Here is a 22,237-nt window from a genome sequence, read left to right as displayed (position 1 = left end):
CTTGTGGTTGCAGCCAGAAATGATTTATACACAGGAGAAAATGTATATTTCTTCCTTGGAAGCAAGGAAGAAATGATTTCTCAATTCGTCCTGGTATAGTATATGATGAATCGTTATTGCAGAAGCAAGTCCACTTTGAGAGAGAACTAGGAGGGGAGAAACCTGGAGAAACTCATGGAAGATCTGAACAATGAATGCATGAAGTCAACTATTTGTCCATGTCCACATGCAGGTACAGGAATGTCACAAGAGAAGCCATTCATCTCATGGAACAAATGTCAGCAGGATAGAGCATAAGGACGCCCTTCCAAGGTCCCCAAAATATTCCCCTTCAAATAGGACAAGCAGATGAGTATGATCAATATTCCTGTGACATTCCATTCAAGTAAATGACAGTATTACTAGTTGAGGCAATCAAGTACTTTCCCACAATATTATTCAGGAAGATGATAGTCCTAAGCCTAAAGAGGGAGTGGTTCTTGGAAGAATGTGCATAACTTAGAAGATCAGAGCTTGACTCCTCCATATCCCAGGAAGAATTCCTTTGAGGACCTTCTTCTCAAGATGTCCCAATGGAGGTGTAAGCATAATTTCTCCCTAGGACAGATCAAGCCAGCCATAACCTGTCCTTACCAAACAAAGCAATGATGGAATATCCAGATGTGGGATAAACTGAGTCCAAAGTCCCCCAAAATAATATGGTTGTGAGAACTGTTTCAGAATCTTTAGGTATCCCTCTCAGCTAGACACACACAAGAGAAGACAAAGGAGTATGAAACCATTTGTGCCAATTATCACCAAGGTTTCTTCTAAACATCAGACATCCAAGTGCACCAGAAGATTCACATAGTCAGGAAGCCTTGCAAGTGCAGCACAGGTAAAAAGTGCTTCAGGCAGAAAACCAACTTATGAACCCATGAAAGAGACCTCTCTGGAAAGAAGTCATATGTATGTTCCCTTTGCCAGAGAAACTATTTCCAGTCATACATATACCACAGCCATGTGAGGACCCATCAGATAATTAAACTCAAAACTGATTCTGCCACACCAGAAGCTACCCCCACTACTGTGCCCACATAAGATATATTTTTAAATTATCCAGTATGCCTAATATTTCCTGCAAAATAGTAATTATTTTAGTAGAGAGATCAGATAAAGATTGGTTACTTAGGTAGAATTATTCTGTTTTCAGCTTTCCTTTATTATGTGATACATTTATTCAAAGTTTAATTCAGATAGAAAATTTTTAAAAATCAAATACAAGGATAAAATCTTGAAAGGAACAAGAGAAAAATAACATTAAAGTGGAGTATCAATGAAAGTAATGGATTTGGGCCACAAAGCAGTGGAATGACAAGGTCAAAGCATTACAAGGAAAACATTGTCAAGCATAAATTTTTTTGCGGGGGGAGTCTGCACATTTATTGACTGGACCAGGCTACTTGAGAGGAATGAAGTGGGAGGAGTGGGTGGCCCCAACGCTAGGCTGACTGTACTTCATGAGCTTGTAGGTAATGGACAACTCCCTCAGGTAGTGGTTGATCTTCTCGGGCTTGATTTCCACCTGGTTGAATGCCATTGTAGACACTCACCATGTTGCCCACCATCTCGGGCAGGATGATCATGTCGTGGAGATGTGTCTTCACTACCTCTGGCTTCTCCGTGGATGGTGCCTCCTTCCTGGCCTTGTGCAGCCACTTCAGCAGGGAATGCTGCTTCCACTGCAGGCCACTGTTCAGCCATCTCCACTGCTCTGCATTGTACAGCTGCATAAGTTGCTCATAGGACATATCCAGCAGCTAGTCGAAGTCCACACCATGGTAGGTGAACTTGTATAAGGTGTGCTACTTTTGCTCTACTTCTGCTATCTTGTCGGCTCTTTGGAAAAAGCTAAGCATGAATATTATATCCATCAAAATGAAAGTGAAATAAAGACAACCCAAGATAGACAAATACCAAATATTTAAGTGTTTGGCTTAAATAACAAGAATTATTTACTCACAATTTCAGAAACTAGCAATCTAAAAATCAAGATGTCAACATGGCAATGGTTTCTCCAGGAGTCATTCTGGTGATAGCAGCAGTTCATCACATGATTATTTCCTAGACTTATGCCTGTGACTTTCTCCTGCTGCTGTTTGCCAAATTAACTGCTCATAAGGGAGCTAGTATCAAGGTTTACTTACAAATAGGTTCATACCCAATGTGATACAGATTAAGAATAAGAACTTGGCAGTTCTGAAGACAAATAATTCCATCTACTGTACATGACCTACAAGAAAACCGAAAGCAAGTATTTTAGACTTAAAAGAACTTACTCCATTTGGGGAGCAAGAACACAAAAAGTGATAAATATGTGGATTAATATAAAAGCCTCTATTGGTATATTTTTTCTCATTTCTTTAAGTGGTGCAAAATTTTAAAAATCCATAATTATAACATTACATGTAGCATTTGTAACATTTGTCATATATATATATATCACAGCCTAAATAAAAGAGGGAAGAAATGGAGGTACATTAGAACAAAATTTCTATATGTCTTGAATTAAATTAGCATTGATTTAAAGTAGATTGTTATAAAATAAGATGTATTCCAATTTTTTATTTAGAATAACCTAAAAAATAACTAATGGAAAAACTGAAAGTAAATCATTTTAAATGATACATTTAAAAATAACTTACAGAAATGAAAACAGTTAAGAGGAACAGAAGAACAAACAAAAGAAATGACATAGAAAATAACTACTGGACTACTGGAGCTGATGTGGCTCAGTGGTTTGACTGCCAGCTTCCCACATACAAGGTTCAGGTTCAATTCCCAGTCCTTGTACCTCAAAAACAAAACAAAACAAAACAAAAAAACAAACAAAAACAAAACAAAACAAAAAAACACTACTAATATGGGATATATAAATCCAAAAATGCCAACTTCATTGAATGTTAATTGCTTAAACAGCCCTACCAAAGTTAGAGATCACCAGACTGGATACAAGAGACCCACCCTAAGTTCAAAGACACAAATAGAGTGAAAATAAAATGATGGAAAAAAAACATAAAATTCAAACAGAAACCATTAGAAAACTGGAATAGTTATATTAGTATCAGACAAAATAGGCTTTATAAGAAATATTATTAAAGATAATGATGGATATTTCATAATAACAAAAGAATACATGAAGAAAATATAACTGTAAATATATGCATACTTAACATCTAAGCCTTAAAATAACTAAAATAAAACTAAAATAACTAAAATGAAACCTATCTTAGAGATAGCCTTGTAAAGAAGAGGGGCATGATTACTGTCCCATGATCTTCCCCAAATCAGTTCCTTCCACTTTATACTCCCAAGATCACAGCATTTGGCCTGATTGTTTTAATCTCATGGTGACTAATTTGGCTCACTTAAAACATGTTCTCCCTTTGAATGTTAAATTTATACTAGTTTCAGTATATACACTTGATGAACAATGCTTTTGATTGATAAAACAAAGGAGTAAATGAATGGATGGATAGTATTTCAGACAGAGGTGGAGAAGCAAGGGAGCATAGCATATTCTAGGAAATGTTATAAGTTGTTCAAAATGACTTCAGTAGCATTTTTTAAACTGAATTCCCAGAGATAGATGTTAATAAGTTTTCAGTGAAAAACAGGAATTCAATACTCAAAATTTACATTTTCTATTTATTTCTTGGATACTTTCAATGCTCATTAGTGTGTTTAAACCAATTTTTCTTTCACAAACAAAATTACTTGATCAGAATTTTATTAATAATTTGAGAATTCTCCTCAGAACCCTGCTTAGAAAATGACCTCCAATGTAACAGTATAACATACCTCTGATGAGTTGGTGGCCAAGCAATGAAACTTTTGGTATGAAGTGCTGAGTAATTTGGATTTTAATGTGCAGACCACATAAGCAATGGACAGATTTTTGAAAAGGGTATTTTATTTTCTAATAGCATCTATATAGAGGATGAACTGGAGAGAGGACAGTTAAGAGGCAGAGGAACTAATAGGAATCTTGTGATAGAGAGCCAGGCTATAAGTAATGAAGACATGGGCTAAGTCTGTGACAAGAACAGGGAGGAGGGAAATTAAGAAAACATATTTAGGGAGTAGAGTTGACACAACATCACTAAATGCATCAATGAATGAGAAAGCAGAACTTGTCAAGGAACCTCCCATCTTCTGGCTTAGAGCACTGGTGGTGAAACACACTGTGACAGAGAAGAGGGGCATAACTTTGTGGGAAAAGCTTTAGCTTGAGGTATCTGAGAGTAGAATAGGAAATTCAGATGTAGTGCTAAGGAGAGAGTTCCCACTGAATGTCAAGAGTTGGGGTCCACTTGCATATTGATTCATTTGAATCTACAGATTGGATGGGTACACTCAGAGAGTATGTAGAGTGAGGGGTTATGGGCAAAAGATTGAGCCCTGGGAGTGTAAACAAGAAAGGTATAAATGGAGGATGCCCACACTGAGGAGGAAGAAACCAAGGGTTAGGAAGGAATTTGAAAGGGATGATATTGATAAACCAAGGTGGCAGTAGGGAAGAATATAATGAAACCTATAAATTATGATAAGTCAGGAAGAAAAGATAAGGAAAGTAATATGTGCATTGCAGTTGAGATCTTAAATTTAAATAGTAATCTTAGGACTTCTGGGAAGTCCAGAATGGACTAGAAAGACACAGCAGGACTCTCTTCTCCTTCAGAAAAATAGCTAGAGGACAGGCTGAAACAGCCTAGAAAAAGATCTTCTAGGGTTTAGGACACCAGGCAAAAACTGGACACCACCCAGAGAAGAGAGGGACAAAGGAGGGAAATTGTGACCACAGAAATGTGAGTTGAAACCAGTGGCTGCTAGAGCTGGCACCATCCCTCACATTAAAGACTTTAGAAATCTTGGCTTCTGGGTTTGCAACTAAAGATGAAGGGGGCTCCAAGGATCTACCATCCCAGGAAAGTGGAGAGAGAGGGACACAGTATAAATCTGATTCAGCTTCTAATGCACAAGTTTGGTCTGCTGTGTCCCATGAGCCCTTCCAGGTCAAGGTGGGACCACACACTGGTTTGCCCTGGGAGCCACAGAAGGGCTAGAGAAACCCAACCCTCCAACTTCCCTCTCTTCCATATGTAACTAATTGTTGAGGATGCCCCAGGGAAGGGGAGAGAGAGCCGGACAGAGCCTAAGCCTGACTCAGCTTTTGCTGCACAAATTTGGAATGCTGTGTCCCAGGAGCACTTCCAGGACAGGTGGGGCTACACCGTTGTTTGCCTAGGAGCTTACAAGAAGCTAAAGATATACAATCCTCCAAACCTCCTTCTCTACTAGCCTGGACTGACCTTTGAGGATACAGAGGGAAGTGGAAATATTTCCAACCAGGGAAAAGGGAGGGGTCTGCCAGAGAAGGCTGGAAAACTGTTTCAGAGAAAATTTGAATTAGAAGGCTCATAGCCTCCAGACAGGAAGCTCTGTCACATGATCCAGTTTGTGTTGCAATAAATACACTCTGACCAGGCATTCACCAGAGAGCGCCATCTGCTGGCAGACAAAGAAACTGCACCCAAGAAAATTAAAAATAAGTAGGCGAGGATTTTCTGCCTCTACAGCGTCCTACCCAAAGGCCCTAGGAAGTGACTCTACAACCAATTACTGGGTCCAGGATCCAGTTTTAAGGAAAGAGCAGGACAATCCTAACAATCCAGGTAAAGCCAAGAAACAAAGAGCAGTTGTAACACGGCCTACTGCCACTAAATCCCTACAAAAAGAAAAAGAAATTGAGCTTTTGAGTGAACTACATCCTAATATGATGACTAGATATCAGCAAAAAATTATGGGCCAAACTAAGAAAATAGAAGACATGGCCCCCAAAAAAGGAATATATCAAAACCTCAGAAGAGTGAGATAACTAATCAGCGAGATGCACACAAATTTCCAAGATCAAATTAATGAGCTAAAAGACAATATGGTCAACGAGATAAATGGCATCAAGAAGACACCGAATGAGTGCAAAGAAGAATTTGAATTCCTAAACAGAAAAGTAACAGAGCTCATAGGAATTAAAGACACAGTGAGATCAAATACACATTTGAGGGAAATGGACTTGGCCCAGTGGTTAGGGTGTCCGTCTACCACATGGGAGGTCCGCAGTTCAAACCCCGGGCCTCCTTGACCCATGTGGAGCTGGCCCATGCGCAGTGCTGATGCACGCAAGGAGTGCCCTGCCACACAGGGGTGTCCCCTGCGTGAGGGGAGCCCCACGCGCAAGGAGTGCGCCCCGCAAGGAGAGCCGCCCAGTGTGAAAGAAAGTGCAGCCTGCCCAGGAATGGCGCCGCCCACACTTCCCGTGCTGCTGGTGACAACAGAAGCAGACAAAGAAACAAGACGCAGCAAATAGACACAGAGAACAGACAACCGGCGGGGGGGGGGGGGGGGGGGGATTAAATAAAATAAATAAATCTTTGAAAAAAAAATACACATTTGAGGCATGCAACAGCAGACTTGAAATGATAGAATGTGATACCAAAGAGAACAGCTAAAATTGAAGAGAGAAAAGAAGAGAAAGAGAAAAGAATGAAAAAAATTGAAGAGGGGATAAGAGAATTGAATGATAACACAAAATACAAAAATGTACATGTCATGGGAGTTCCAGAAGAAGAGAAGGGAAAGAAAACAGAAAGAGTATTTGAGGAAATCATAGTTGAAAATTTCCCAACTCTCTTGAATGAAATGAACTTACATGTCCGTGAAGCACACTGTACCCCAATCAGAATAAATCTGAACAGACATATTACAAGACACATACTACTCAGAATGTCAAATGTCAAAAATAAAGAGAAAGTTCTCAGAGCAGCAAGGAAGAAGCAAATCATCACATACAAGGGATGTCCAGTAAGACTTAGCACAGATTACTCTTCAGAAACCATGGAGTCAAGAAGACAGTGGTATGTTACAATTAGGATACTGAAAGAGAAAAACTGCCACATGAGAATTCTTTATCCAGCAAAATTGTCCTTCAAATGTGAAGGTAAGTATAAAATATTCACAAACAAACAGAAACTAAGAAAATTTCCAAAAAGAATCCAATTTTGCAGGAAATATTAAAGGAAGCCTTAGAACCTGAAAGAAAAAGACAGGAAAAACATGTCTGGAGGAGAGTATAGAAGAAAGAATAGCAGAAAGGATAACAAAAAGAGTAAAATGACAGACAAAAATAAGATGTGACATATGAAAACCAAATAATAAAATGGAGGAAGTAAATAGTGCATTTACAGTAATATGAATGTGAACACACTAAACTCCCAAATAAAATGTGGATTAAAAATAACATGAGCCATCCATATGCTGATTACAAGAAACTCACCTTAGAATCAGGGATACAAACTGGTGAAAGGTTGGAAAAGATACTCCATGTGAATAGTAACCAGAAAAGAGGAACAGCTATACTAATTCAGATTAAACATACTTTAAATGCAAAAAGTTAATAAGATACCGAAGGCCTTTATATATTAATAAAAGGGACAATCCACCGGGAAGATATAACAGTCATAAATATTTATGCACCTAACCAGGGTTCCCCAAAATACATGAGACGAACTCTGGAAAAACTGAAGGAGAAAAAAGACACCTCTACAGTAATTGGAGATTTAAACATCCCACTCACATAATTAGATAGAACAACTAGAAAAGTGATCAACAAAGAAACAGAACTTGAACAATATGATAAACAAATCAGGACCAACAGACATATACAGAACACTGTATCCAAACATTCTTCTCAAGTTCCCATGGATCTTCCTCAAGGATAGACCACATATTAGGGCACAAAACAGCTCTCAATATATATAAAAAGACTGAAATTATACAAAGCACCATCTCAGATCACAATGGAATGAAACTGGAAATCAATAATAGGCAGGAAAAATGTAAATTCACAAATGTGTGGAGGCTGAACAACACACTTATAAATAATGAGTGGATCAAAGAAGAAACTGCAAGTGAAATCAGCGAATATATCGAGGCAAATGAAAATAAGAATACGATGTATTAAAACTTATGGAATACAGTGAAGACAGTCTTGACAGGAGGGAAATTTCTAGCCCTAAATGCCTATATTAAAAAACAAGAAAAAGCTAAACTGAAAATTTAACTGAACAACTAGAGAACTAGAATATGAACAGCAAATCATCCCAAAGCAAGCAGAAAGAAAGAAATAAAGATTAGAGCAGAAATAAAGGAAATTGAGAAAAATAAAACAATTGAGAAAACCAACAAAACCAAAACCTGATTCTTTGAGGTCAATACAATTGACAAACCCCTAGCAAGACTAACAATGAAAAAAAGAGAGAAGATGCAAATAAATACAATCAGAAATGGAAGGGGGGACGTTACAACTGACTCCACAGAAATAAAAAGATTTTTTGTGATCTACATATCTTAAAAAAAAAAAATTAAAAATATGTATAAAATAAAAATTTTAAGATGATATTATGAGAAAATATATGCCAACAAACTAGACAACCTAGATGAAATGGACAAATTCCTAGAAATGCACAACCAAGCAACACTGATGCTACAAGAAATACAAGAACTTAACAAACCAATCACATTTAAGGACATTGAGTCCATCATCAAAAATCTTCCAGCAAAGAAAAGTCCAGGACCAGATGGTTTCTCAGGTGAATTCTACCAACCATTTAAGAAAAAAAAAAATCCTGTCAAAACTTTTCCAAAAAATTGAAGAGGAGGGAAAATTACATAACATATTTATGAAGCCAACATCACCCTAATACCAAACCAAGAAAAAAATGTGACAAAAAAAGAAAATGACAGACCAATCTAATGAACATAGATGCAAAAAATGTCAACAAAATACTTGCAAATTAAATCCAATAAAAGACTTCTACCTCACAACCAAGTGGCATTTATTCCTGGTATGTGAGGCTGGTTTAACATAAGAAAATCAATTTAGGAGACGGACTTGGCCCAGTGGTTAGGGCATCCGTCTACCACATGGGAGGTCTGCGGTTCAAACCCCGGGCCTCCTTGACCCGTGTGGAGCTGGCCCATGTGCAGTGCTGATGTGCGCAAGGAGTGCCCTGCCATGCAGGGGTGTCCCCCGCATAGGGGAGCCCGATGCGCAAGGAGTGCGCCCTGTAAGGAGAGCCGCCCAGAATGAAAGAAAAGTGCAGCCTGCCCAGGAATGGTGCTGCACACACAGAGAGCTGACACAACAAGATGATGCAACAAAAAGAAACACAGATTCCCGTGCCACTCATGACAACAGAAGCGGACAAAGAAGATGCAGTAAATAGACACAGAAAACAGACAACTGGGGTGGGAGGGGGGTGGGAGGGGAGAGAAATAAATAAATAAATAAAAACCTAAAAAAAAATCAATTTAATATACCATGTTACCAAATTGAAGGGAAAAAAAACCCACATGATCATCTCAATCAATACAGAAAGTCATTTGATTAAATCCAAGAATCTTTATTGATAAGAACACTTCAAAAGATAGGAATAGAAGGAAAATTCCTCAATATGATAAAAGGCACATATGTTTTTTGTGATTTATGTATCTTTTTAAAAAAGACAATTTATTATTAAAAAAATAAAATAAAAAATTTTTAAAAAGGCATATATGAAAAACTCACAGCCAACATCACATTCAATGGGGAAAGGTTAAAAGCTTTCCCTCTAATATTGGAAACAAGACAAGGATGCCCACTATCACCACTGTTATTCAATATTGTACTAGAAGTTCTAGCTAGGGCAATTAGACAAGAAAAAGAATTAAAGGCATCCAAATAGGAAGAGAGGAAGTAAAACTCTCACTGTGAATGACATGATTCTATGTGTTTAAAAAATCCTTAAGCATCCATGACAAAGTTACTTGAGCTAATAAATGAGTTCAACAAAGTGGCAGGTTAATAGATCAACACAAAAATCAGTAATGTTTTTGTTCACTAGTACTCAACAATCTAAGGAGGAAATCAGGGAAAAAATTACATTTTCAATAAAAACAAAAAGACTCAAATACCTAGGAATTAGTTTAACCGAAGAAGTGGACCTATGTGAAAAAAGTACAAAACAATGCTAAAAGACATTTCAAAAGACCTACACAAACAGAAGGACAGTTCATGTTTATGAATTGGAGGAATAAGTATCATGAAGATGCCAATCTTACACAAACTGATCTACAGATCCACTGTAGTACAAATAGAAATCTCAGAACCTTACTTTACAGAAGTAGAAAAGGCAATTACTAAATTCATTTGGAAGGGAAAGTACACCTGGATAGTCAAAAGCATTCTAAAAAAGAAGAGTGAAATGGGAAGAATTTCATGGCCTGACCTTGAAAAATATTACAAAGCTACAGTGGTCAAAACAGCGTGGTACCAGCATAAAGAAAGATATTGATCAGTTGAACAGAATTGAGAATCCAGAATTAAAGCCTAACCTATACAGTCAACTTGTTTTTGACAAACGTACCAAGTTAATGCTAATGGGACAAAACAGTCTCTTCAACAAATGGTGCTGGCACAACTAGATATCTATAACCAAAAGAATGAAAGAGGACCTCAGTCTCACTCCAAATATAAGAATCAACTCAAAATAGATTAAAGACCTAAATGTAAAAGATAGGACCATAAAACTACTAGGAGAAAATGTAGGGAAACATCTATAAGACTTGTAGTATGGGAAGTGGATTTGGCTTAAACTGATAGAGCACCCACCTACCATATGGGAGACCCAGGGTCCAAACTCAGGGCCTCCTGACCCATGTGGTAAGCTGGCCCATGCAGTGCTGATGTGCACAAGGAGTGCCATGCCAAACAGGGGTATCCCCCATGTAGGGGAGCCCCATGCACAAGAAGTGTGCCCCGACAAGGAAAGCCACTCCATGCAAAAAAGTGCAGCCTGCCCAGGAGTGGTGCCACAAACATAAAGAGCTGATGCAGCAAGATGATTCAACAAAAAGAGACACAGATTCCTGGTTCTGCTGACAAGATGGCAAGACACAGAAGAACGCACAGTGAATGGACACAGAGAGCAGACAACGGGTGGGGGGGGGGGGAAAGGGAGAGAAATAAAATAAAAAATAAATCTTAAAAAAAGCCTTGTAGTAGGTGATGGTTTCTTGTACCTTAAACCCAAAGCACATGCAGCAAAAGAAAATATAGATAAATGGGACCTCGTCAAAATTAAACACTTTTGCACCTCACAAGACTTTGTCAAAATGATGAAAAGGCATCCAACTCAATGGGAGATATATTTGGAAATCACATATTCAATAAGCATTCAATATCGAGGACATTTAAAGATAGGTTACAACTCAACAATAAAAAGATAAATAACCCAATTTAAAAAATGGGAAAAAGACTTGAATAGACATTTGTCCAAAGAATAAATACAAATGGCAAAAAACACATAAAGAAGTGCTCAATATCACAAATGATTAGGGAAATGCAAATCAAAACTACAATGAGATATCATTTCACACTTATCAGGACGGCCACTATCAAAAAGACAAAGAACTACAAGAATTGGAGAGGATGTGGCGAGATAGGAACATCTATTCACTGTTGGTGGGAATGCAGAATGGTACAGCCACTGTGGAGGAAGGTTGGCAGCTCACAAAGAAGATGAATGTAGAGTTGCCATGTGACTCTGCAATACTACTACTGGGTATATATCCAGAAGAAATGAGAGCAGTGACAGAGACATCTGCACACTGATGTTCACAGCAACATTACTCACAATTGCCAAAAGTTGGAAACAACCCAAGTATCTATCAACAGATGAATGGATAAACTGTGGTCTATTCACATGATGGAATATTATGCAGCTATAGGAAGAAATGATGTCATATAGCTTGTGACAATGTGGATAAACCTGGAGACATTATGTTGAGTGAAGCAAGTCAGACACAAAAGGACAAATACTGTATGACTGCATTACTATCAACCAAATATATTCTGTAACATTTTGTATGATTCAAAAAAAATTATACATGTCCAATACATTTAATTCAGAAATGTTTGTTTTTATTCAACTGTTTCCTTTTTAGTTTTTAATTGTTTATATTTTCAATTATTAAATGTACAAAATAAAGTTTAAAAAGTTAAAAAAATTAATGGTAACATTAGAAGAGCAGTTTCAGTGGAATTGTTGGATGAAGTATGAGAAGATCACAGCTGCTTAAATTGGAAATGAATAAATTGTGCCAGGTAATGTCCTAAGACTCATCTAAGAACCTTAGCTCTGAGTAGAGTGAGGGAGCAGTATTTAGAGTTGTGAAAGTCTTCAGCAAAGCTGTTATGTCAGTTATGGATGAGACTTAAAAAGAGGGGGGACAGCATGCTTATTTACCAAGGATAAGCCAGAGAGAGGAAGCAGAGACATCTGAGGGGTTTGAGCAAGGATGTTGGAACAAGATAAGAAACATAGTCAAGGCCAAATGAAATAGGCCTAGTAAAATTTTCTTATTCTAGTATTATGTCCATCAATTGGTATTTCCCTAAGACACAATATTTAGGATAGATTCAGTAAGTTAGGTAGAAACATCTTCTTACCCATTTGATTATTCCTTACAAGGGTAGAACAAATGGGGGTTAACTTTAAGAGAATAATGCCTTGCTCACCCTGCTGCTTCTTCCTTGTTCCCATACCACTACAGAGATTTTGTAAATAAAATCCAAACTTACGGTGTCCTACCAACGTCTCATGTGATCTGCCTTTTCAGCTCTCCAATTGCATCCCCAGACAATTTTCCCCACTCTCTCTTCTGACTTCCCCATTTTAGGTATTTGCCCTTTCTTTGACTGCTGCTGGGAAAGCAATTTCTTTAGTACTTTGCAAGGCTGTTTCCTTTAAATTTTTCAGATCTAAGCCTGAAGGACACTTCATCTCTTCACATGAAAGGAAATCTCTGTAATCATCCATACTCTATTAATATTTGTAATGATTATTTTTTAGATTTACTATTTTTTCTTTAGTATGGTTATTTTTTAACATAAACAGATTCATATTTACAGAAAATTACAATACAAATATAGTGAATTTCCATACAACAACCCCCTGCATGTACACATTGTTACCTCTATTATTATCTTAAGATTTGTGTGATCCATTTGTTACAACTGATGAACCAATTGCTACTAGTCATGGACCATACACTATAATATGCTTTTTTAATTCCTTCAAATACTTGCATGGAACAATGATTATCTTTTCCAGCATCTAAATAGGCCTGCTGGTAGCAAAACACCAAATTATGGTAATTTAACCTACTGTCAGTTTTCCAGTGTGTGTAAGTGCACAAGATTCCAGATTGTGAAATGAGTAAAAACAAAGATGTTAACACTTATTTTCCTTTTCCCTCTATAGAGTATATAAAAATTCAACATTTAAATGGTACAGTGGCTCTTCTATCCTAGAGGGGCATGTAGAGCAGCCATCTATCAACTCTAGCCTGAGCAGTTGGCCTCCCTGGGAGACTGGCCATGATTGAATCTTTTCCCTTGCTTTTGGATCATTTGTGTTAATAAACTGTTGATTTACTAAAAGAATTTTTGCAACTGAGTTTGTGTTCCCAAGATGCACTGTAGAGCAACTTGTTCCACTGATTTTGAGAATGCAAAGTAGAGTACCTTGCAAATTATGAAAAGGAATTGACGGGCTTTTTGGCAATTCATTATTCTTTCAAAAGTTTTATGTGGGGGTGTTGAGCAAAACAGGACTGATGGATTTGTGGGCTAAACTGAGGGCTTAACCCTTGTCTACCATAATGGGTAGAGGTAATGACCCACATTTGGGGTACCTATGGCATGTTGTCTACTTATGCTGGAGGAAAAGTATCAATAAATGAGACTCTGAGAATCCCCCATAAATTCCAAGGGGTTGGCTATCTGGTTTCATCCTGAGATCAATGAATTTGGGGTTTCCAATGCCTGGCATATACTCCACTGGCTCATGGCTTCTTATATATCTTCTCATTCTGGAACCAGGATTACCAACAATCAGGCCTCCCAAAACTAATATTGTGGTGAGTGTGAGGCCGTCATTATTCAGGAGACTTTTAGAACTGAAGATGGTGACCTGGAGGTGGAAACAAATTATGAGACATTGGGGAACATGGCAGAGTAGGGAGCTCCAGTACTCAACCCTTCTACAACAACTATAAAATAGGCAGGGGCCATCTGAAACACCTGTTTCAATTGTTCAGAGTCCAAAAGAACACTATACAACATCCAGGGAAGAGCAGGAGGAAGAGCCCAATAAACAATGGTAAAAAACTGTAATTACTATCTGAGTGGCAGCTACTTGTGCCATAATACAGTCTCACAGCAGACCACCCCTGCACCCACCAGAATTTGTGCTGTACACAAAGGCAGCATGAGACAATGAAAGGAGTGTAAAAACTACAGAAATGGACAGCCTGGGACAAAGTTCTGTCAGCTTCAAATACTGAGGAGGGGGCAGTCTCTATTCTAGGAAAGAGCAAACTCCTGTAAACAGTGGAACTCCAAAACAAATAAACAAAGGCACAGGACAAGACAGAGGCCCAGAAAGACAAGGAAAGCCCTGAATACTTCATTTAATTTTAGCAAACCTTCCTGATAGAGGGGCTGAAACCCAAGAAAATGTTTGTCTTCTTACCAGCTGGTTACAAAATAAAAAAGAAATAATCCCAGAGCACAAATACAAGAGTTAGCTTTTTAAATATTAACACATATAGTGTGCAAGAAAAATATAGTAAACAAGAACTGTGGGTACATTAAAAGAAAGAGGATAAGAAATACAGAAAACATAATTCCTTATTTGTGGCAGTGGTTGGAGAGCATAACACTTCTGAAACTGAGGCTGAACTTGCCACAAAGCAAGAGGGGTCTTTTATACCATATTTCTATGTGCAGATGGAGAGATGATGGGGGTGGGGCACGACTTTAAAGTATAGTGCTCAAGACAGATAATCAAGGCCCAGACATTCACAGAGTTTTCTAGTAGGGCAGAAATTATACTTTTACAATAACTATGTAAAATGAACATTTACAATGTTTGTCAGTAGAGCAGAAGTTATATCTTTATAGTAATTACTAAGGGATCTATTGATACAAAGGTGATCAAACAGTTCACAGGTCAGATTATTCTTAGAGTTTCTGGGAGAGAAGTCTAAGCATACATTTTACTTATGAGTTCACAAATAGTTATTTCTCAAGCCTTGCTGTGTAACTATTAAATGATTCTGTGACTAGATGGGGAGAACACTGAAAGGGTGTGGAAAAAATTTAGAGCCATATATGCTACAGTGAAAGACAAAAGCAGTACAAGACTTATAAAGGTAAAATAGAAAAATGACAGAAGAGATTTCTATATTATCATTAGTGCCTTTAAATCTAAATGGAATAATCTCTTCAGTCAAATGGAAGGGATTGGCAAATTGTATTAAAAAATTTATATGCTATAGGCTGTGTGCAAGACACTTATCTTACATTCAAAATACAAATAGCTTGGGGGTAAAAGGATGGAAAAAATATACCATGCAAGTTGTAACCAAAATAGAGCTGAGATGGCTATACTAATGTAGAGCAAAATCTCTTTAAATAAAAAACATATGAGGAAAAAAGATGGTAATTACATGCAGATAAAAGGAACAATTCAATAAGAATGTATAACAATTATGAATATATATGCACCTAACAGCAGAGCCCAAATATATATCATGAAAATACTGTCAGATTTAAAGGGAAAAATCACAAGTTCTACATTAAGAGTAGGAGACTTTAATATACCACTCTCAATAAGGGACAGACCATGTAGTAAGGTCAAAAAGGATGTACAGGACTTGAATGATAAATGGAATCAACTAGAGCTAACAGATATACATAGAACACTGCACTGAAAGGAAAAAAAAGAAAGTATATAGTTTTCATAAATGTACATGGATCATTCTCCATGATAGACTATATGCTGGATCCCAAAATGAGTCTCAATAATATTCTCAATATATTCTCAAGAATATCATACCAGGTGTATTCTCTAAACACAACAGAATGAAGCTAAAAAAAATCACAGAGAAAGGGGATATTCACAAATATGTCAAAATAAAACAATATAATCTAAAATAACCAATGGGATAAAAAGGAAATCAGAAGCATAATTAGGAAATATCTTGAGGTGAATGAAAATGAAAATGAAAATGAAAATACTACATACCAAAACTTTTGGGATACATCAAAGGCAGTGCTGAGAGGGAAATTTGTACCTCTTGATGCTTATATTAACATTGAAGAAAGACTGCAAATCAGAGAGCTAATCTCAAAACTGGAAGAACATGAACGAGAAGAGCAAACTAAACCAATAGCAAGCAGAAAGAAGGAAATAACAGAGATAAATGAAAAGAAAATAATAGAGCATTAACAACACCATAAATTCATTCTTTACAAAGATCAATAAAATTGACAACCATTTAGCTAGAATGACAAAGACAGGGAATACAAATAAAGAAAATCAGAAATTAAAAGGTAGACTTTACTAACATCTTAACTGAAATAGAAAAGGGCCATTATGTGGATTATTATGAACAGAGGTGCCTTAGTTTGCCACAGATTGCTAATGCAAAGTATAAGAAATGGTTGGGTTTTATAATGAGAATTTGGGGTAAAAGCTTACAATTCAGAGGGCAAGAAATGCCCAAATCATGTTATCAGCAGAGATGCTTTCTCACCAATGTGAGCTACTGGTGATACTGGGATTCTCCTGTGTGCCAAAGCAAGAGAGTCACCATTTTTCTGTTGAGTTTCCTACCTACCCTTATTTTTTTTTTTTAATTTATTTTTTATTTATTTCTCTGTCCTTACTGCACCCCCCAGTTGGCTACTCTCTGTGTCCATTTTGCTGTGTGTTTTTCTGTGACTGCTTCCATCCTTATCAGTGTTATCAGGAATCTATGTTTCTTTTTGTTGCGTCATCCTGTGTTGTCAGGTCTCCATGTGTGCGGCGCCATTCTTGGGTTGGCTGCACTTTCTTTTGTGCTGGGTGGCTCTCCTTACAGGGTACACTCCTTGTGCATGGGGCTCCCCCACGTGGGGGACACCTCTGCATGGCACAGCACTCCTTGTGCTCATTAGCACTGGGCATGGGCCAGCTCTTCATGGGTCAAGGAGGTCCAGGGTTTGAACCGCAGACCTCCCATGTGGTAGGCAGAGGCCCTATCCATTGGGCCAAGTCCACTTCCCCCTACTTACCCTTATAGAACCTATCATCTCCTGGAGGTCACCTGTGGACAAGCAGTCATAAGTCCTCTCTCTTTCAGGGCCTCCTCTCTAGCCTTGACTGCTCTTATTTCCAAACTTCATCTGTGGGCTAAAGGCATATGACTCATCTCTTTAGCCCTGAAGTGTTCTGTGGCCCATCCTCTTCAGGGTACTGTGCTTAAATTCTGGCTGCTCATGATCCTCAAGTCCTCTCACACATGGCAGGATAAAAAATGGCAATTTCTTTTTTCTCTTTGTCTCCATTTACATATGCTCAGCTAGAGGGCAGAATCCCAAAATGTGTCATGCTTCACAGATACACTCCAACCAAAAGGGCCGTATACCTCCAGGAAGAGATTACTTCAAAAACTTAATCTCTTACTTTTTGGGAGACATAAAAGAACTTTAAAGTGTCACAAGATGTATGCCAATAAGTTACATTACCTAAATAAAAAGACAAATCCTTAGAAGCACATAAACTACCTACACTGACTGAAGAAGAAACAGAAGATATCAACAAAACAGTGACTAATAGATTGTATCCATAATCAAAATGCTCCCAAAAATAATTCAGAAGCACGTGACTTCATGGAAAATTTTAACAAACATTCAAAGAAGACAACTTTAATTCTTCTCAAACTCTTCCAAAAAACTAAAAGGAGGGAAAACTACATAACCCATTCTATAAGGCCAGCATTATCTTTATAGTAAATCCAGATAAAGATACCACAGAAATGAAAACTATAGACCAAAATCTCATTAATTGAGAAGTAAAAATTCTCAACAAAATACTAGAAAATTGAATCCAGCCACATATTAAAAGAATTATATACAATGATGAAGTGGTAATCTTTCCTGATATGCAAGATTGGTTGAACATGAGAAAATAAATTAATGTTACCCACCACACTAACAGAATGAAATAAAGTAACCATTGTTGATCATCTCAATCAAGGCAGAAAAGTCATTTGCCAAATACAACACCTTTTGTAGATAAAAACACTTAGAACACTGGGAATAGAAGGAAACTTCTTCCATTTGAAAAAGGGCATATATGAAAATCACACAGCTAACATCCTACTGAATGGTGAAAGAATGAAAGCCTTCCATCTAAGATCACAAATAAGACAAGGTTGAGCACTGCATCCACTGTTATTCAATACTGTACTGAAAGTTCTTACCAGAGTAATTAGGTATGAAAAAGAAATAAAGTCATCCAAACTGAAAAGGAAAAAGTAAAATATTCCCTATTTGCACATGATATCCTATACACAGAAAATTCTGAAAAATCTATGACACATTTCCTAGAACTAATGAAAGAATTGAGCAGATTGGCAGGGTACCAGAACAACAACCAAAAATCAATAGTGTTTCTATTCAGAAACAATGAACAATTGGAAGAAGTGAAGAAAAAAATCCATTCACATCTACAAACTAAAAACATAAAAGAATAAATTTTACCAATTACATAAAGGACTTCTAAACAAAATATAACAAAACATTGCTAAGGGAAATTTTAAAAGACCTAAGTAAATGGTAGGCTATTTTATGTTAGCAGTTTGATATTATCCTGATGTCAAAACTACCCTAAATAATTTGTAGATTAATGCTCTCCCAATTAAAATTCAAACAATTTTCTTCACAGAAATGGAAAAGCAAATCACAAAATTTGTAAGGATGGATAACGGGCCCTGAGTAGCTAAAGCCATCTTGTAACAGAAGACTGAGGTTCAAGGATTCACCCGTCCCAATCTTAAAAGACCCAACAATCAAAAGAGCATGGTAATGTCACAATGACAGACATGTAGAACAATGGAACAGAATTGAGAACTGAGAATTCAACATTCACATTTCTGGCCAACCTATTATTGACAAGACGGCAAACAACCTCTCAGTATGGAAAGAACTGTCTCTTCAACAAATGGTGCTAGGAAAAACAGACCACCATGAGTAAAATATAGGTAGACCTTTAACTCACAATACATAGAAAAATAAACTCAAAATTGTATGATTCTAACTCTTTTATATGTAAATATAAGCCAATTTATAAAGATGAAATTAGATTAGTTTTGTAGGACTGTGGAAGGACAGAGGGCTGTGAGGTGATAAGGGGTGTGAAGTATATTTTTTGAAAATGCTCTAAAATGTTTATGGCAATGAAGCATAACTTTGTGATTATACAAAGACCTACTGATTACACACATAGGATAGATTGTATGGTATGTGAATATATCTTAATAAAACTGCTTAAAAATAAATAAATATGCAAGAACAGCCAGGAATTATAGAAAGGGGAGAATAGAGAGATGGAAAGATAATGAATTTTTTGTCTGTTTTTTAATTGTAATTGAAAAATAAAAAAGCTCTAATAATGATTGAAGTGATGAAAACACAACTACGTGAAAATGACAAATACCACTTCAGATGGATTGTATGCTTTACTAATATGTATCAATAAAACTGGTCTGTTTTTTAATACTTAGCTGTAAGTTTTCAATATTTACATGCTCAGGATCTTAATTTTTTATTAATTAATGTCAAGGACAGGATTTCCACATGTCTATGGGCATTGCCTATGGGAATTGGTTTTGGAATCTACTAGATATTTGATTATTAACAAGATGATTGTTGCAGTGCATTTTGCCTGCAACATTAGAGAGGGGCAGTGGGAATGATTTGGACCTCTGCCTGGAACAGTAAACTACTGTGTGCATGATTCTCACAGGCACTAATTAAGATTCTAGTTACTGAGATGAAGCATTGTTTCCTCTAATATTGGGAACATAGTGATCCCTTCAGATATTTAATCCCTTTCCCAGGAAAGGCAGACAGGAAATTATATTCATTTATATGGGAAAGTTTCCAAAATCGATGACTTCACATATTCTCCCATCCCCAAAGCTATAATTTTCCACTGTTAATATCCATAAAATCAGCTGTCAGATACCCCCAATCATTTGTCCAAATCTCTCAAACAATATCCATCACAGAAAGAAAATTACTGATGCACACATTCTCCTCAATCACTGAATAAGTGATTTTCCATGATTTTTCTATGACTGCATTCTCCACCATGAATTTTCTGGAAATCCCTCAAGGGGTTTCATCTTCCTAACAGAGACTTCTTCTTATTTAATGTTTTGTGGTTATTCTTAAACTGAGTTTCCTTTAGCACACTAAGGCTTAGCTTTGACTGAATGATAGTGCACAATATTACAGGTCCAGTGTTTCAATATCAAGGAGTTCAATCATTTGGAATTAATGTAATTAATTAGGAATTAATGTAATCAATCCCATATTGAGTACAGGTATAGAATTCCTCACATGTGATTTCTCTGGTTAGCTTATCAGTTAGAGTGGCAGAAAGGCCTCTCCAATTTGATTATATTTACATTATGTGTTCTATCACATAGTATATCATCTATCCACTGAGGGGTTTGCTACATAGAAGACATGTATATGTATTCTCACCTGTATAAATGTTACTAGATTATCTGAAGTAGTATGGATGACTACAGGAACTTCTGAATGGATTTAAAAGTGTTTTGTTTCTTCACTATGTTAGTTCTCTGGTATATTTAAAGGTTACATCTATGGATGAAGCCCCTTCATATCTGAAACCTTATACTATGAGTTTTTATGTATAAAGTAAGAATACTGGCAGATGGCTTTCTCAAACTTTTGGCATTCATAGGGATTCTCTATAGTTTGAGTAATCTCATGTTGTCCAAGGCTAGAAACATTAAGGTTTTCCCATATATATATATATTATGGTTTCTGTCCAGCATGACTTCTCTCATGTTTCCTGAAGGCAGAACTACAGGTGAAAGGTTTCCCACATAGAAAACATTCATAGGGTTTCTCTCCAGTGTGAGTTCTCGCATGTTGTTGAAGATGGGAATGTCGACTGAAAGCTTTCCCACATAGATGACATTCATGGGGTTTCTCTCCAGTGTGAGTTCTTTCATGTTGTTTTAGGGATGATGATTGAATGAAGGCTTTCCCACAAAGATGACATTCATAGGGCTTTTCTCCAGTGTGAGTTCTCTCATGTTGCTGAAGATTGGAATGTCGACTGAATGCTTTCCCACATAGATGACATTCATAGGGTCTCTCTCCAGTATGAGTTCTCTCGTGATATTTAAGGGAAGTATAATGACTAAAGGCTTTTCCACATTGATGACATTCATGCAGTTTTTCTCCAGTGTGACATCTCTCATGTTGCTTAAGGTAAGAGGATGTAGTGAAGGCTTTCCCACATAGATGGCATTGATGGGGTTTCTCTCCAGTGTGAGTTCTCTCATGTTGTTTAAGACGGAAATGTCGGCTGAAAGCTTTCCCACAAAGATGACATTCATAGGGCTTCTCTCCAGTGTGAGTTTTCTCATGTTGTTGAAGATGAGAATATCGACTGAAAGCTTTCCCACATAGATGACATTCATGAGGTTTCTCTCCAGTGTGAGTTCTTTCATGTTGCTTAAGGGAATATGATTGAATGAAGGCTTTCCCACAAAGATGACATTCATGTGGCTTTTCTCCAGTGTGACATCTCTCATGTTGTTTAAGGGAAGAGGATGTAGTGAAGGCTTTCCCACATAGATGGCATTCATGGGTTTTCTCCCCAATGGGGGTTCCATTGTATTCTCTCAGGTCAGAACATTGCATATAATTTTTAGCACTTTCGTAACATTCATATAGTTTACTTCTAGGGTGAAGATACTTATGTTGTTTAAAATATGAATAGTCACTGAGGACAGTTGCAGGTGGTTTCCTGAAATAGAATTTCTTTGTCATGTGAATTAATGCATATTGGTTCACTGTGGATGTGTGAGAGGAATCTTCTTGCAAATAATTACATTTAAAGGAATTCTTTTGGGTGTGAGATCTCTGCTGTAGGGAATTAGATGAGAAACTGTAAAACATTTGTGCATTTACATGAATTTATTCATTTCCCTAATATGAAACCTG

The 22,237-nt window shown here is 37.1% G+C and overlaps 1 protein-coding gene across 7 annotated transcripts in view; it reads right to left on the bottom strand.

Annotated features, from left to right (window-relative positions):
- Positions 1-1,159: 1,159 nt before the first annotated feature.
- LOC101429690 (zinc finger protein 596-like) overlaps positions 1,160-22,237 on the bottom strand; it is a 114,921-nt gene continuing 93,843 nt past the window's right edge. For 6 of the 7 annotated variants that reach the window (XM_058299345.2, XM_058299347.2, XM_058299346.2 and 3 more), the window contains one exon: positions 17,510-22,159. In XM_058299345.2, the coding sequence (XP_058155328.1) occupies positions 21,038-22,159 (1,122 nt within the window). In that variant the 3' untranslated portion in view covers positions 17,510-21,037. Of the gene's footprint in view, positions 2,273-17,509; positions 22,160-22,237 lie in introns of those variants that run through there. The other variant, XR_009186276.2, reaches the window with a different exon arrangement.

The sequence above is a fragment of the Dasypus novemcinctus genome, chromosome 6, assembly GCF_030445035.2.
Source record: "Dasypus novemcinctus isolate mDasNov1 chromosome 6, mDasNov1.1.hap2, whole genome shotgun sequence".
NCBI lineage: Eukaryota > Metazoa > Chordata > Mammalia > Cingulata > Dasypodidae > Dasypus > Dasypus novemcinctus.
This window is presented reverse-complemented; position numbering and strand designations above follow the sequence as displayed.